Below are 18,614 nucleotides of genomic sequence, written 5' to 3'. Positions count from 1 at the left end.
AGTTTATGAAGGGAGGGGATCATGCTCTGCTTCAGTATGTCACAGTACATGTTAGAATTCAATGAACTGTAGATCCCCAGTGCTGGCAGCACTCATGCAGCCCCAGACCATGACACTCCAACCACCATGCTTGACTCTAGGCAAGACACACTTGTCTTTGTACTCCTCACCTGGTTGCCGCTCCACACTCTTAACACCATCTGAACCAAATACATTTATTTTGGTCTCATCAGACCACAGGACATGGTTGCAGTAATCCATGTCCGTAGTCTGTTTGTCTTCAGCAAACTTTTTGTGGGGTTTCTTGTGCATCATCTTTAGAATAGGCTTCCTTCTGGTATGATGAGCCATGCAGACCAGTATGATGCAGAGTGTGGCGTATGGTCTGAGCACTGACAGGTTGACCCCCCACCCCTTCAAGCCCTTCAGCAATGCTGGCAGCACTCATACGTCTATTTTCCAAAGCCAACCTCTGTGTACGACGCTGACCATGTGCACTCAACCTTCGTAAACTGGGCCGCAGGGTGGTATTGCAACATGATAACGACCCCAAACACACCTCCAAGACGACCAGTGGCTTGCTAAAAAAGCTGAGGGTAAAGGTTATGGCCTGGCCAAGCATGTCTCCAGACCTAAACCCTATTGAGCATCTTTGGGGCATCCTCAAACGGAAGGTGGAGGAGCGCAAGGTCTTTAATATCCACCAGCTCTGTGATGCTGTCATAAATGGGTGGAAGAGGGTTCCAGTTGCAACCTGTGAAGCTCTAGTGAACTCCATGCCCAAGAGGGTTAAGGCAGTGCTGGAAAATAATGGTGGCCACACAAAATATTTACACTTTGGGCCCAATTTGTAAATTTTTTCTAAGGGGTGTACTCACTTTTGTTGCCAGCAGTTTAGACATTAATGGCTGTGTGTCGAGTTATTTTGAGGGGACACTAAATTTACACTGTTATACAAGCTGTACACTGACTACTTTACATTGTATCAAAGTGTCATTTATTCAGTGTTGTCCCATGGAAAGATATAAAGAAAAATGTGAAGAAATGTGAGGGGTGTACTCACTTTTGTGAGATACTGTATATATATATTGTGCATTAACCACACACACAGCTCTTTGTGATTGGCTATTGGGAAGACCCTGTCTGAACCAGGATGACTATGGATGTCTGATACACTTCTTTCTGGAGGTGATTCATTCCCCCCACACACAACTGTTTACCTTCCTCGATTGTACTATTATTATTCCATTTTGAAAGGGAAACTCCTGCCAAAGGGGTGTGGAGGTTACTCAACAAGGAAGGGCTTAGGGAGCTGCCAAAGTCTTTTATCACGTCCTTGGTAACAGTTAAGACATGTCTGGGATACAGTGAGCTGCTCGTGGTGTATTAGTTTACCTCACACCTGTAGGCTCAGACCGAAGACGCGGTTGGTTCCACAGCTTTGAGACATTGAGCAAGACAGAAGGGTTGAAGGGAGGATAGGGAAAGTGAATGCAGTGTGTATCTTTTCTTTCTGACCTTGTGTCGGTGCAAGTTGCTGCCAAGGTCTTGTCTTCTTCGCACCGTGGAAGTCATAAACACGGATTGTTGGCGGCGGCCAAGTAACTCTCCCTGTGAGTCTGTGAGGGATTGGCTTGGCACGTCGCTTGAGCAGTCTAAACAATAACTTTCCCTTGTGAATTATTTTCTGCATAATCTTTCACCAACATCTTTCTACCTTGGTCAACGTTATAACATATTTCTGTTTACTTGGGGCTTGGTTATTGCATGACTTCATTGCTTTAGGTTGAGGAAAGTTCCTTATATGTCGTTCATGTTTTGATCTTCACTATGTGTCATGGTTTTTCCAGAAGGCAGTACATAAAATGGTTTGCCCCTGAAGAAATGCAAATGATGTAGTGCAAGATGGCGGTCGTGTTATGAAATGGGGTTAAGAAAAAGGCGCACAACACAGTTGTTTATACATACTGTATGAGGGAGACAAACAAGTGTCTACAAAGAAGGATGGCGATATTCATTTTCTGGACAAAAGGTCACACCCAAATGTATGTATTTATATATTTTTTTAAACCTAAAGTGCGTAACGTCTGTCACCCACATGCGGAATTCTGATTAATAACTACAACACTGTCTGTGCATCTACATGAGGTAAGCCTTTGGTGATCGTGCATGGAATTTATACCTTCTGCTGTACGTCCAGGTGTTTTCTTAGCAGTAGAATCAACAACTGAAACATTTCTTGGTCGCTTCTTGGGATTTTTCTGAGCTCCTGCGACATGGGGGGGATGACGGGGGTGACACCAGTTTGTAAACGCTGCCATATTGAGAAATTCAGAGAGAGTTTTGTGGAGTTTATGGGCTCTTGGCTTGAATGTAACCTGCATTAATTTATATGATAATGTTACTCACAATATCTATAAAGATATTTTTGGGCAATTATAGCCGGAGAAGTGATTGCAGGCAACAAAAGTCACCGGCTGTAATCAAACAGGCGACATTGTGATTCAAAGGTATGCCCGGTAACCACTCTGCTTTTTTTGCCACAGTGAGCACTGCCATGAAGTTGTCTCCATGCCAAATACAGACGGAGACAAAAAGCCATCCGATCACCCTCACCCTAAAGGGGTAAACTTAAGCCAAAATGGCCCAGTCTCACTAAAGCAGCTCAGGTTCCCTGCGTGACAAAAAGGATTAAGACAGTGGGGGTGCAGGGTCAGTGGGACTTACACAGGAAGTAAACAATTATGGCGTTTCTTTGTCATTGGCAACATATAGCCTTGTACACTTCCAAGAGGCAAATATTCATTCATATCAGGGCTTGTCATCACAGCACCCAGACTTTTCAAAATACACTGTATACTAACCTTTTGTCAAAGTAAGTTTGGTGGAAAAACAGGGAGGGGGGCTAACAGGGCTAATTATAAGTCTCACGTTTCAGGTTGGAAAGTCCATTTTTCTGGTGTTTTTTATGGAAGAGAAAAGAGAGCGGTTACAGGGTGTGGTGGCATCTTATGTGGTTTGGCCACCTCAAACCCTCCAGGCTCATGTGAGCGTAGCCCTTTCTCTGATAATAAATTGCGATTGGGAGGGGTCGTGGTCACTGGTTCTAGTTTCCCCTCTCTGTACTTATTCTACTTATGCACGGCTCAGCTGTGTCTTGTAAATCAATGTATTTTGTTGGTTTCCTATCTCTTGTTGTCAGTATTTCAACACAGCAAAGGGAGTCAGTGTCATGGGTTGTCATGCATCATGCTTTGTAGGCTTCACGGTGGAGTGACGTATAATGAGCTGTACAGGTTCAGGCAGAGTCAACGCAGTTTAAGAGATCAAAGTTTACATTGTGCTCTTTCAATGGAAAAGACTAATTATGATTTTGTCAGAAGCGCTTCGTTCCTTACTCCGCAAGAAGTAGGGCAGCAAAGGGAAAAGGGTAAACATCTCCGTTTGCAGAGGAATGCTAGTACTCCCTGTCACACACACACACACATACACACACACACACACACACACACACACACACACCAACAGGCAGCGCTTAACAACTCATAGTAATGCTACTTTAATCCAGAGAGGAGCAGAGCCGTACCCATCTGCTGTGGTTAACCGGTTAGAGTTGAGGAACAGGCATTAGTTTACCACTGATCAGGGAGATTAAGAGATGAAACGCATTGTGGCAATACCCCCCCCCTGTTAGCATGCAAATCACCCAGGTCTTTAACAGCACTAAAAACAACCCCTATGTAAACCATTGGGATTACACTTAAAAAGTCTCTTCAGCACGTATCTGGACTCTACATCCAGATTTATTGTTATGTTTAATTAAAGGTCCCTATTTGTAATAGAAAAACACTTTTGTTAGATTTTTTTTCACAAATAAATCTATTTACAATAGAATTGATTGGCTTAATGTTGGTTCAGAATTTGGAATTTGCCATTAGACAAACGGTTACTATTTCCGTACATCTGAAACTGTCAAATAAATTGCAAACCACTGTTCAGTTGAGTATGTATATGAATGAAACCAAAAAGGATTTGTGTTGAGTTGCCCATAGCTCACCCTTTCTACTTTTGCCGTTTTTCAGAGAGAGGGAAAATAAGACAAGATCATGTGAAACTCAATTAGATCATAAGTGAGGTGTAATTACACTTCTGGCATTATCTTTAAGGCTCAGTCGTGAGACAAAAATAGGATTCCTTATCGCAGCATGACTTTAAGTCACATATTAAAATGTTCTTCATTTGTTGTGTGCAAAATCAGACCATGAAAATAGTGTGGTCGTGTAACTGGACTCAATATAGTGTTTCCCAGCCCCTCGATCTGCAGACATAATAACGCAGATAGGAAATCTATGGGGAAGTTACTTGTGTTTATGTTGTTACCCATTCCTGGTCCCTGAAGTATCACATTAGCATCCCTGCTAATGGGACAGAGAGATTTTGCTGTGACAAACAAGATTTCCCGCAGTAAAAAAGAAAACACTGGATCCCTCTCCTGAAAATGACCTAAATCAAACACAAGGTCGTCTACATACGCTATTTCTAACTTCCACATTGTCAGAGAAGAGTTTCATGATTCTCTCTGCTTCCCTCTCTCCCACACAAAAATATGTCTCTTCCATCTTATCAGCCACCGCACCCTCGCCCTTTTTTCTCCCTCAAAGGAAGTTGCTGTGTTTTGATGTTATTTTCAGGGAATGGCTTGTCGTCTGCCGCAGATAGCGGGCCTCGATTATGTTCCGCCTTTCGTTCAAGAAGATTGCCTGGTGGAGAACTTGACATGCAATTAGTGAAGTCTTCTTGTGACAAGCAGTGCTCAGTGTCCCCGTATAGCCCATCTAGAAATGTTTAAAAAACTGTACTATTAACTTTAGTGGCAGGGGACACCGTTTTTACAGTTGGCAACACAAAACTATGGAAAAAATTAGATAGAAAAAATATTTTCCTTTAGGCATTTTAGATGGAAGAGTTCCAACATGCTGGTGTTATGTGCTTGTAGATGTGCTCACCTGGTTGCTGCCTCAGGTAGGTCAAAGGTCAAAATAAGAACCTCAAAGGCAGAAGTTTACTGTCCTATGTGTGTCCTGTGATTTTGTGAACACATTTGTGGATGACTCAGCTTAGCACCATAGGCTGTCATTACTGCATGGCTGATTTTTATCTGAAAGCATGCAACCGGTAGCCTGGCTCCGCCTGCCTACCTACTTCCGCTCAAATTTCAATTTCTCAGTTTTCTCAGGAAAATCTACAGCCGTCCAATCAGCGAACAGAGCGAGTGGCTGAGAACGATGACGTCGAAGTCACGCTCTAGTTTCAGTTGAATGCTGCGTTCCTTTATACTCGGAGCTCGGAGATTTCCGACATGGTAGTTCCGAGTTCCGACCTGTCTGTGTTCCAGTGCATCTGCTCGCGAAAGTATGGACGCCGACAACCTTTCTCGTCCAAATAACTAAACGTTAGGCTCTAGCAAGTTACTGTTGCCAGGTACCGGTAGATTCAAAGACCACAATATGTAGTGAAGTCGGAAATTTCCGAGTTCCCTGTTCAACTGGAACGCACCGTCAGAAGCCGGCTCTTGACACATGTGACGACCAAACGTTATGCGATTGGTTTGGCTAATCCAGAGTGGCACTGGCAAGATCCAATAGTTTTAAACTTCAACAGACACCCGCCTCCAAGTGAGTGAACGTTTGCCAATTACAGCACTTCCAGACCTTCTGTACAAATGAAATGAAGTACGATGGTCTGGTTGGACCAGGCTATGCAACCGGCTGCAAGATATGAAAACCTTTGTGGAGAGACCATCCAGAATTGTGAATTTTTACTTCACCGCATTGTACATTTCAGGGCCATTGGACACATTGTACATTGTAGCGTGTGTTTGTTTGCCCAGAAACCAAACCTTCCACACAGCCACGCACATATGACACACGTCCAATTTTCCAAAGTGATAGACCATGAATAAAATCAAATTAAACTGGAGAAATCTACCGTGAAATCCGGGCTGTTAATAAACACTGTATCTCATCCATTATTTACGGCAAAATGAAGTCCAAAGAATGCTCGCTCATTTGCCACGGCCCGGGGAAGCCTCAGGAAAGAGCCACCCATGCTTTCAGAATAATAGTAGGTTTCAGAAACTGCCGGCCGTGCTGATTGTTTGAGATTTGCCAGAAATGCGGAGGCACAGTGCTGCTGCGGAGAGACGAGGGGAATGATGCCAGAATACAACAATTTTCTTTTTCTGGTACATGAGCTCAATTGCAAGCAAAGAAAGCCAAGAAAACGCTTGATAGAATTATTACTATTGGGGGAGGGGGGGGGGGTCTGGCGTAAGGGAACGCTGCCTCTGCAACAGCGGATACAGAGCTCAGAGTTCAACGTGTGGCCTACCAAACTTTTTATTTTGATTAGACAAAAAATTCATCTGGTTTCATTTTAAACTGTATTTCTTCCCTCTTTCGAGCAAAGGGAGAGTGCCCAAACTGGAGACAAGGGGAGGGGGGGGGGCATTGTGGTTTTGTCATGGTGTGTGTGTGTGTGTGTGTGTGTGTGTGTGTGTGTGTGTGTGTGTGTGTGTGTGTGTGTGTGTGTGTGTGTGTGTGTGTGTGTTTATTAAGGGGATAGAGGAAGAGGTTAATTCATCTGATTCCTTGATGCCACTGTGGCATAGGACTGTATGCATTGTCAGGTTAGGGTTGGCATGGCAACAGCTTTGGAGTAAGGGAATCTATATTTCCTCCCTCTCACCCTCCCCTCCGTCTCTCATTCTGTCCGGTGCCTTGTCAAATTTCCTCTTGTCTCTCTCTCTCTCTCTCTCTCTCTCCCTCCCTCTCTCTCTTTCTCCCCCTCTCCAACTTGTACAGACACGGTTTGCGGAGTTTTTGGGTGGGGAATGTTCAGGTATGCGTTCTCACACACACACACACAGACTGTCTGTGTGCTGCCTGCCTGTGTTGCCAGACTTAGGGAACAATGAGTCTCAAAAAGAGACTTTCCTTCAAGAGGACCTGGAACTTCAACTCTGTAAGTAAACTGTGGTTTGCCGAGCGAGCGAGTACGAAGCCGGGAGAATCCTTTTGTTCGGTCAGCTGTTTTTCTCATTTATCTCCGTCTTTGCGGCTGGTCTCTCTCTCTCCCTCTCTCTCTCCCACTCAGAACAGCTGTTTGAAAGCGGCAGAGGACTGGTGCCTGTTTGTTTTCTGGGTGCTAGAATCAACCTTGACTTGTGTAAAAGTTTGAAAGAAGCTATTTTTTAATCTGGCTGTGGGAAAGGGTTGAACGACAGTTTCAGAGTAAAGGAACATGCCTACGCAAGCCTAAAATCATTTTTTTTTATTAACTTTTAAAAAACTAGAATTACACTGTTAGAGCGGTGTTAACCGGTGACATTAACATTTGGGAGATTTGTAACCTTCAACTCATCCAACTGTGGTGAAAGTGTGTGTGTGTTTCTTGTGGTGGTTGCTCACTTCTGTAATACACATGAATCAGTGGTCGGTGTGTGATCATCTTACATTCCTTCAGCATGTGGTGTCCTGGGATACCAGACGGCCACACTGAAGCTGGAAGAGCCTTTTCAAATCCATGCTCCGCTCAGAGCCAGAGGGATTTACTGGGACTTTGAATTGGGATGTTGTCCATTTAGTTGATAAAAAAACAACAACACGGACTAGAGCAGCTAAATGGGATCTCTGCAGCTCTGCCTTTTTAAATGAAAAGGGATCAGAACTCGTAGTGCTTCACAGCCACCCATGGTTAGACCGGCTCTCTTGTCACCCCAGAGGTGTGAACAGAGGAAGGGAGTGTGTGTGGACAAGACGTGATGGTGTGCCTGGGTCAGCAATTCAGCCTCATTGTTGTGGACTTTAGGGCAAGGAAGCAAAAACAAGTTGTGGAACACACAGCGGTGTGTGTGTGTGTGTGGTCCCCTATGGCCTCGCAAACACCCACACACACACACACACACACACACACATCCCATATCTGACAGCTCTACCTGCTCATCTTCTACAGGAGTTAGACGTCATCATTGTTTTATCTTATTTGAGAAAAATAATTTTACGATTAGTCATTAATTAGTCTACAGATTTGTAGCCAAGGATCATCATCGTCAATAATCTCTTGTCGCACCATTTGATGATGTGAGTAGGATCTTAAATCAATTCCTTGGAATAATGTGGCAACATTTCCATTCACTTACAGGCTTCAGCCGGCTTAAGCAGCGACGTATGACATATTTGTCATCCACTTAATTCTCCTCTGACACAAGCTTCAAGATATGAGATATTACATCATATGTGTGTGTGTCAAGAAGGCATTAATTTTTATGTTTTGTATCACTCTCTCTCTTCGCTAGTTCGGCTCTCACAGGAAATGGATGTCTATCTAATTTTTCACCTTTTAGAAGTATAATCTTGGCCCGGTCATTCTTGGAAAAGACATTTAATCTCAATGAATTTTACCTGGTTAAACAAAGGATATTGATTGATTGATTGAAATTTTCAAAATTAGTTTTGACTCCAAAGTATGGACAGTATTGAATGCACCCATTCAAAAACGTTAAAGTTTCAGCTTGGAGACCTTTTGTTTGTTGAAAAACGATCTAAAAAAAAGAAAGCTACGTCATATTGTGTTCTGTCTGTCTCGTTCTTTTTAAGCGAACCACAGTCGTAACACTGTATATATTTAAGGTTTGAGGTTTAGCTGCTTTTAGAGCTTAAAAAAGACAGACAGATGGCGTGGGTGTTCTGTTCTGTTTGGGCTTCATGACGGTCCTCATGCTAGAACCCACCCATGATTACTGTACACACGCTAACCGCCACAGAAGGGCTGGCTTTTTGGGTGTCGACGATACAGGGGTTTGACTCAGAAGCAGCACAGTTGTAAAGAGCCTGCAGAGATACACATTTAGTGGGTTAGCAGTATATGTCTGATAGAGTTTTCACATGTGGTCAATCCAAAAATGGAACAAAAGTGTCACAGCATTGCTCATAAAGCGTGGTCCGGTCACATCTCTCTTGCCTTCACACGGCCATCAACAAAATACAAATAGAGTGGGCTGTCTGGGCTTGTTCTATGGCTACTTGACCAAGTTAAAGGAATAGTTCAACATGATAAATGTTTTGCTTTTTGCCTCACTATGGGTCAGGAAAAGACGACAGAAACCATTCCTTTAACTTTGAGTAAAACATTTTATATAGAAATGGGCAAAGGACGCCCAAGGTTAGCTTAACTCAAACACTAAGTGAGGCAAAAAGCTAAAAATTAAAAATGTTGAACTATTCCTTTAAAAACAGGAACATTTAACTACAAAACACAACCACTTTAGAAGTTATACTATGAATTTTCAGGCATGTGATACCATGATCATATGTTTCACTTCCAAAAATTAGCCCTGCGAAAGTGCATAATGTTGGTTCATTTTCATCTTATAATATTTCAGCTCAACCAGTCCCTAATGTGATTCTACTTAAAAGCACAAACTCTATGCAGTGCTCCTCTCACCATGTCACCAGCCTGACAATAAGAGCCTCCGTTTAGACGTATCATCAGCCTAGGAAAATTCACACTTTGAAGTGGCGGCTAAGAAGACACTCTTCTGGAAATAGTCTCCCCCCTTTTTCAGACGAATCCTCCAACGCACCGATTTATTCTCGAGTGTTCTTGGACCAAGCCCGCCTCTTCTATCCTCCCCTGCATTTAAATACATTTGCGACAACAGCCTCAGAGTTTAGGGCTTCAAATCCCTTTCCTTTATTAGCCTAACCAGAATTACCCTAACAGGTTTTTCAGAAGCCCAAATGTTTAGGCTGATTGTATCATTGCCAGTACAATACAGTATTTGTTGTCCCAGCCTAAAACCCGTTTTTTTTTATTCTTTATTTAGCATTGTTTCTTGGCTATAATTACACCGAATTATGGAAAGTTGTCACTGGGAAATTTGCAATTTTCATGCCCCGCAAGGGGTGCTTTGGTTGTTTGCCTTTTATTCAAACCATTCATCTAACACATGAATAAACCACTCGCTACTTGAATTAGCAAGTGAAAAGAGGGACCATTACTGTGGTGATGGCCCTCTCAACTAGCTCAGCCTTGATGAGCTCTGATCTTTGTGACTGCCGTTAGCAGGAATGCACACGTTCAGGGTTGTGTGTGTGTGTGTGTGTGTGTGTGTGTGTGTGTTAACTTGTTCAGTTATATTTTTGAGAACCAATTTGAGTTTTAGACCTTAAGAATGAGGACATTTTTGGCCGGTTCTCACTTTGGGACAGGCCTTTAAAGGGAGTTTGAGGTGTGTGTGTGTGTGTGTGTGTGTGTGTGTGTGTGTGTGTGTGTGTGTGTGTGTGTGTGTGTGTGTGTGTGTGTGTGTGTGTGTGTGTGTGTGTGTGTGTGTGTGTGTGTGTGTGTGTGTGTGTGTGTGTGTGTGTGTGTGTGTGTGTGTGTGTGTGTAACGTTAAATGAGGGGGTGGGTGGGGTCTTGGTGTGGAGGTGTGAACAGCTGTGTGTGGTCCACCCACTTACAAATGAATAGTCTTATGCAAGTAAACCCAAGATCCAACCCTTTTACCATAGACACACACTCTCATGTCCACAACACAAGGACACTCACGCTCGCACACACACCACAGAGGGACTGCTGGGATGCCTGAAGAGACACTGCTATCATTGCAGTCGCCAGTCCCTTGTGTGAGCGCACGAGGTCATGAGGGCAGCCTCTCACTGATGTCTCTCTTTGTTCTCTTTCAGTCTGCTGCTTCCTCCGATGGTGGTGAGTAAACTTCCTTTTTTACTACTTTAGATAAACCTCTATCTAATTCTACACACGACTATTTGATATAATGTAGGGAAGAATAGCATCTCTATATTGGGACAACTCTTAAAACCAAATGAAATCACACTTTTGTTAATGTTGCCTGTTAAGCTAACTGAGGGAAATGTTTTGATCTTGTCCAGCCATTTTTCTGCTTCAACCCTCAACACAGAACTTAGTCAATAAAATGCACTGATAAAAAGCGGATTGGCGGTAGGACACGCGATAAAAATACTTTGTGAGGATGATGTATGCACTGTTGGCAGCATGCCCCCGTTAACAAAGGATGTTTGTTAAGCGAGTTTTTGCGTTACAGTCAGGAGTAGCGTGCAATGCGTGCTTTCTGGTCCCCTCTTTCATGGCTCTTTTTAATAACGTTGGCTAAAAGGCTGAGCAAGGCTGCAGTTAAAGGAGGGTTCATCCCCGCTCCTTTTTTACTAACGATGTGGATCAGACATGCACACAGGGCTGTTTGCTTTCCAAAGCCATCTCATTAACAACGACCACGCTCTATGTGGTAAACACTGATCCACCTCCAAGCCTTTAGTCCTAATGCATTAAAACCAAGTCCAAACAAGTGGATTGTCAGGGAATTTGAGACAGTAAATATCATTGACACAGGAGGAAACCAGCCTCTCAGATTGTAATACTTTTTTCAATTTATTCTCGATGACACATCTACAGATCCAGTTAGTCTTAATTGCCAGTTGCTATGACCACAGAGTACATTTTGGAGTCTTAAAGTATTCGGTTCCACCCTGAATTGGTGTTAAAGGAACCCTTTCCACAGTGTTAAAATTGTTCTAGAAATGTATATATAGAATAGTAATATAGAAATGTTTTACTAATTTTCATTATTTTACTGTTTATTAATTGTTATAGATTAAAAAATATACTGTAAATTTTTCAAAATCTTAGAAACTCGGATAAACTAGGTTTTTGAAAGGTCACGTAGAGGCCACCTCAGTCGCAATCTGAAAGACATTCCTTGTAAAGCTTTTACTGATGTCATGTACTATTTACACTGCTTTGTATTTCACAACGCCACAGTGGAACTGCACCTACTTTTGTCAGTCCATCCCTACCTCTTGCGTAGTGGCGCTATGAATATAAAGCTATGGTCTTACCTGACCTAGCTAACATTTCAGTTCTCTATAAAGCAGAGGTATACGCTCAGCTAATACCTGTTGCCCGTGCCAACCCGTCCACTCTCAGCAGAATGACAAAAGCTATCTGTTTTCTGCTGTCACCCCTTTTGTTTTTTTTCTTTCTCTTTTTAACTTTGCACCCCCTCATGCTTGGTCGTCCCACAGCTGTAAAGTGGCCATCTGCTGCCATGATAGAAGGTATGGTGCAGGCCCACCAAGCCCCGCTATATAGTTCCCTGGATCCCAACCCACTCTCTTCCAGGGTTACCAGATCTTTACAAGCAAACCAGGCTTATAAAAACCAGCCCAAAAGAAGCGACCATTTCTTCAACAATTGCAAATAGCATATATACAGTATACACATCCATGTTATACACATCCTAATAATGAGGTTCATCATGTCAGTCTCTGCAATAATAATAAGGGAATTTTATCAGCAACGTGACAATGTGACTTCTGAAATCACTCAGCTTCCTATATCATACTCATTGTAAGAAGGGATAAATACTAGGCTTCCTTTGTTCGGATTATAAAATTAACGCAACCTTTATTTAATGCATGGCCAGCAAGTCCCTGCACTTTTGAAACAAGCTCAAATAACTGCAACCCGGGACCGCCAATACTTGTAAGCAATTTTAAAAAATAAGCCCAAAGTCTCTTGCAAAAAGCAGGCATGGCAATTGCTCTCTCCTCCTTCTTCTTCTCTTCCTTTCTTCTGCTCCTCTCCTCCCAGCTAAGTGGCATCTGCTGTGTCTCTTTGTTGGAGGCTCCTTGAAACATCCCTTTATAAAACGTTTTGAACTTTGACATTCAGCGGTTGTGCAACATTCACTGTTGAGAGGTGTCCCAAAAGGTTACAGTAAAGAGCCATTAGCTCTCCTTTCAAACCCCCTTGGCCTTCACTTGATAGTCTATTCCATTGTCTGTTTGGAATGATCTCAAGTGCAGTTAAAGTGCACCTATTGGCTCCCCACTGTCCCTAGATTGTTTTAAATCAGAGGTCCCTCCCCCTCTTTACTCCCAACAGACTCAAGACTCTTTATGAAATGGCTGACAATACAAATGATTTGTCTTAAGTATTTCCTGTACACAAACATGTCCTCTAGTTGGAGAGATTGTAGCGAGACTTCAAAGTGACATTAGTTAGATCAATCTAGCATTAGTTTTGCCTGCTTTCTTGCTTAAACTTTCAACAAAAATCCTAGAAAGGCTAGAGTCTTTAAAAAAGCTCTCGTCTCCTCCATGTATAATATTTTAGCATTCAGTTTGCCTACTCAAAAAATTAAAAAAAAAAAATGCTTAAACCCAAATAGATTTTTTGGAAGGTTGAGAAGGCACATGGGAGAGCAGCTCTGTCTAAGATTAACCCTTTAACACTGTAGCCCTCTCTCTAAGCTCTGTGTTGTGCTCTCTCTCTCTCTCCCCTCTTGCAGACTACAGTGGAGTGCAGCTACAGGGCTGCTGCAGCCAGAGCAGTCTGAACAGTAATGGCAGCCTCCCAGGAGCAGGCAGTCGGAGAGGCCACCCCGAGCAGCGCGTGGCCAGCTGGGCGGCCTGCTTCGAGCGCCTCCTCCAGGACCCTGTGGGCGTGCGATACTTCTCGGTAAGAACAAAAAAGTTGAATATACTCACCAAGAAGTTCTTCACCAAATGTGTGAGGGGAAAAAACTGCTTACATGAAGTGTCATGGTTAACAAAGTGTGTGAGCAGTTGGGTTGTGTGTTTGGATATGATTGTTTTGGCAGGTAATATTTTTGAAGCAAAACTACTGCATCTCTACCCAGATAATACTGACTATTCTCTTAAGTTTTTACTTGTGCTCTTTCCCTTAGCGGGCGATGGACCATTATCGCTGAGGGATTAAAAACACAAGAGTTCTTGTACAATACCGCAGTAAATGCTTAGTCATGTCAGACCACATTGCTTCATGCATTACATTAAATTACATTTATTTTATGCAGTCATCTGGTTTTGCTGTATCACACAGGTTTTTCGGGACTTTTCTGAGTGTAACCACTTATAGACAGATTTATGCTCTGTCATTTCTGAATTTGGAATCAGTTCTCAATATTGGCAAGCACAGGCAGGCGTTCCATTTATGTTAACCTACCTCCCACATAAAAGATGTGTCTTTGAATTCAGCCCAAAACACCTTCAGGAAGGCTCAACATTAAGTCCTGGCAACCCACAACCACCTCACTCCTCCTCAACTTCCAACAACCACCTCACAAAGCAGCACTCGCCTACGATATCCTGCGCCCACACAAACACTCTCACACACACACACACACACACACACACACACACACACACACACACACACACACACACACACACACACACACACACACACACACACACACACACACACACACACACACCACCATCTTGTTCATAACACAACATCCAATCGTTTTCTTTCTCACTACTGGTCACAACAATAACAGCGGCAGCAGTACAAGGATAATAAGATGATCCCCAGTTTGAGATCCTATAGTAAACCCCTCTCACTGTGTGTCTCTCCACAGGAATTTCTCAAGAAAGAATTCAGTGAGGAGAATATCTTGTTCTGGCAGGCCTGTGAATACTTCAGTCATGTCCCTGCAACTGATAAAAAGCAGGTAAGTCCCCCTAGTATGGAGCTACACATGCAGCCAGAGCCTTTGTATAGGGGATTATATAGTCTGTGTATGGACCAGAATATACTGTGTCATGTGTGTAAATGTTTGAATCTGAAGTCCTCAGATCTTTATGGTTTATCCCAAGCTTAAGCTTTTGTTTTTTTCCCCCATTGCTAAAAACACACACTGAATAAATGAATTTCCTTAACAGAAGGGATTCACATTCTTTTTTGTCTAAAATCTAATTAAATGAAAATAAAGTCTGCCTGTGTGTGACGTCTCCTCACAGAGCCCACGTTATTCTTCCCTTCTCAAATTTCTTAATTATAAAAAATGTAAGCTGCCCAAAGGGGTAAAACGATAAGTAGAAGGAACGATTGGTGAACATCAAGTCATTTTGTGTTGAAGATATTTTTTCATCATCTCCATTCCCACTAATTCAATTTATCTTGAGGCGCTCAAATTTATAGCACAGAATTAGAGCCACTAATATCAAAGGGTCAACCTGCTTTAGATTAATAGCCAATGACATTGAAATAACCATCATAAAAATAAAACTCTGTCGTGCAGCTGTCCCAGAGAGCGGGAGAGATCTACAACAGCTTCCTGTCCAGTAAGGCCACCATGCCGGTCAACATTGACAGCCAGGCCCAGCTGGCCGACGACGTCCTCACCTCCCCACGGACGGACATGTTCAAGACACAGCAGCTCCAGGTACTAGCAGCAGCATACATGCATACAGTAGTAGTCAGCTCTCTCTTAAAGGTGGGGTAAGCCATTCTGGAGAATTGTCAAAGTCACTTTTTTGTCAAAATCACTGACTATCTTCTCATCATCTACTAACTGTCTGTACTGTGTGCACTGAAAAAAAAATCCGGTGTTAATACTCAGCCTAGGCTTTTATGTAAACAAGTGGGCCCCACCGTATCTAGCATTATGCCAGTTTACAGAGCCTAGGCTGTGTATTAATACTGGATTTTTTTCTTCTTTCGTTCACACACGGTACAGACCAGTAGCGGATCATTAAGAGATATTCACTGATTTAGACAGTATTCATTTTGACAACAAGCCTTTCTCCAGAATCACTGACTCCACCTTTAAGCCAGGTTGATCAATAAGATGTTGCTGCCACGATTATTTCAACTTTTTTATGTCTTTGGTTTACTCAGACCTTCTGAAGATCAAATGTAGAAGGAATGGTTTGTTTGTGTGTGTGTGTGTTTGTGTGCGTGCGTGTGTGTGTGTGTCACACTGTTATGCACCAGCATATTGGGTTCTTTCTCAGTGGCCATCTGTGTCTGTTTACTAAAAGGGCTCTGAGCCTTTAACACAGAGATAAACACAAACTGGCCCACGCCCACGGCAGAGAACACTGCTCACACATAGACACATAGACACACGCAGTCACAGATCTGTTGATTTTCAGCGTGCACACCAACATGATGAAATGTTAAACTGTTGGGACACCTGTCATAACATAAGCTGGGAGCATATGTTAACAGTAGTAGTTTCCTCTCCCTTGTGTCTGCTTCATTTTCTCCTCCTCACTCTCTTTATTTTTGACCCTATATGTCTCTCTCTGTGAGTTCTACATCTGCTTTTGCTGTTTGTTTGCTCACAATACTTGTCTCTCTTCCCCCCCCTTAGATCTTTAACCTGATGAAGTTCGACAGCTACTCGCGCTTCCTCAAGTCCTCCCTGTACCAGGAGTGTATGAGGGCGGAGGTGGACGGACGATCCCTGCCCGACCCGTACCAGATCCCCTGCAGTCCAGCGCCCTCCAAACACAGCGCCAGCTCTGACCGCTCTACACTCTCCACTCCCAAAAAGGTGCCACTGTTACGTTTTGTCTGACATTTATTCTTTATTTATATCCTTAAGTTAACAGCGGTTAGTCTTAATTAGATCAAAATCTCTTTCGCAAGAGAGACCTGGCCAGCAGTACACAGTAACAGTTACAACATAACACACAAGACCAAATACAAGTTCAAAACGCACCTTAAGTGCAATTGAGAAAAATACATTAAAAGGATGGATTAAAACATTTGCAATTTCCAATGGAGTCTGACTTAACAAACTCTTAAGAACGGCTATACATGTATTAAGAGTCACTAGGGCTTGAAGTTTGAGCTCCTTCTGCAGGCTATTCAAGGAAGAGGGTGCAAAAACTTAAAAGCCTTTTTTTGAGTAGTCATAAGGGAGACACATTTTCGGGAACATATACAATGACATATTACAAGGAAGTTTACCTAAAATCGCCTTGTAGATTAAAAAAATACCAGAGACAAAGTCGCCTCATTAAAAGAGAAGGCCAGTTAATTTTGGAGTACAGCGTACAGTGATGAGTTAAGGCCCTGCTGTTGGTGATGAACCTTATTTATGTATAACAACATCACCCTAATCAAGAACATACAAAAAGGTAGCTTCAACTAGTGGTCGTTTGGCATCATGAAAAAAGTACGATTTGTTCCTAAAAACCTAGCATTTTTTACCTTGCTTATCAGTGCAGTTCTTAAGTTCTTTCTTTCTTTATTCTCTAACCAATAGGAAGCCAGAAAGCAGAGGTCAGGAAGGTCACCGAACGAGGAAGGCAGGGACGAGAGCGCAGACAAGAAGCGCGGCATCTTCTTCTCCTGGTCCCGCAACAGGAGCTTTGGTAAAGGCCCCAAGAAGAAGGACATCGGAGACATTAACCTCGGTAAGGAAATGTTTTAAACAAGCTTGTTGCCATCCACTCACCAACATCCCAGCTGCTTTAGCAACAAAACAAAGTTCCAATGCGACTATGTGTCCTTGAACCAGACACACCAGACAGTCGCTGCCAGCTCCCGTGTTGCCGTGAGCTACAAGCGGAGGAGGGGGGCGTGTAGAAAACACAGCTGCCCTGCTGTCAGCAAACGATCCCACACACTCACTGCAGATATACACTGGCACAAAAACACATTTTCTCTGGCATCCTGGCAAACTGAAATAATATCCAGAAAGAGTTTTTTTTTTAAGGTGGCAAAATAGCCAGATAAGACTAGTATGGTGATGTGAAACTTTTGTTTTGTCTTTGGGTGTTATAATATCATAAAATTGCTTCAAATCTTCTCTTTTAAAAGGCTGCATTAATTAACCAAAATGTTATTTTATGATTTGAAATACAATACTGATCATTTTCTGTTGTCTTTTGTTTGTAAATCAATCATATCACAAGTTTCAGTCAATAATTGGACATATTGTCATTGTCTCAATTAGCAATATTTTTAGATATATTTTATATTAAGCTGAAGAGGGGGTAGGAACAGACAAGTGTTCAACTTCTTCCTACCCCTTTTGAACATAAAAAATATTATAGGAGTTGTTTATATGTCGCCGAGTTATCCCATTTGTTTCCTTTTTGATCGCTAACATGTTTTACTTTGTGTTTGTATTATTTTAACATGTTCAATCGATTAAAGAAAAATGCATCAAAATTTCACACCTGCTTTAACTTGAATACCTTCTGGCTGAATGCAGCTGCACCTATATTTACCCAGAAGCGCACTGTTCATTCACAGATCTCCTGTTTGATGACACACCTTTTTGCCTTGCCAAGATTTTGTGGAAACAAAACCACAGCCATAAATCAAAAATCATTGTTTATTAGTCATGTAGTGGCTTGAAACTGTCTTGCTTTTACATATTGTGCCTCTGACGTATGAGTATTGTGAAAACATCTCTCTAACTGTGTGTATTACTCGCCCTCTCTGTGCTGTTTTGTGCAGACTACTGGGGCAATAATGGACGGAGGGAATCCCAGGGCTCTTTGTCCTCCGGTACCAGCGTTGAAATGACACCTTCCTGCTCCGCTGGCAAGATTGAGGTGAGATTCCTTTGGACATGTCACCATGGCAACACAGAATGTCTGGTGCAACCATTGTAATAGCAGATAGCAAAGAGTTGATTATTATTTTTTTTTTTTATACCTGTCAGCCCAATCATTTTATGTTTTATGTATGGCATAACTCGCAAGGTAAAGAGACTGAGGCTACATTTACAACTGAATATATA

At 42.5% G+C, this 18,614-nt stretch overlaps 1 protein-coding gene across 1 annotated transcript in view; it reads left to right on the top strand.

Moving 5' to 3' along the window:
* The window catches only part of LOC307269118 (regulator of G-protein signaling 12-like), a 43,473-nt gene that overhangs the window by 14,172 nt on the left and 10,687 nt on the right, over positions 1-18,614 (top strand). The window contains exons 4-11 of the mRNA XM_080051959.1: positions 10,747-10,768; positions 12,124-12,156; positions 13,392-13,561; positions 14,487-14,579; positions 15,150-15,293; positions 16,227-16,409; positions 17,127-17,277; positions 18,329-18,426. Of these exons, the coding sequence (XP_079908085.1) occupies positions 10,747-10,768; positions 12,124-12,156; positions 13,392-13,561; positions 14,487-14,579; positions 15,150-15,293; positions 16,227-16,409; positions 17,127-17,277; positions 18,329-18,426 (894 nt within the window). The remainder of the gene's footprint in view (positions 1-10,746; positions 10,769-12,123; positions 12,157-13,391; positions 13,562-14,486; positions 14,580-15,149; positions 15,294-16,226; positions 16,410-17,126; positions 17,278-18,328; positions 18,427-18,614) is intronic.

This window comes from Ammodytes marinus (assembly GCF_949987685.1).
Source record: "Ammodytes marinus genome assembly, chromosome: 23".
NCBI lineage: Eukaryota > Metazoa > Chordata > Actinopteri > Uranoscopiformes > Ammodytidae > Ammodytes > Ammodytes marinus.
This window is presented reverse-complemented; position numbering and strand designations above follow the sequence as displayed.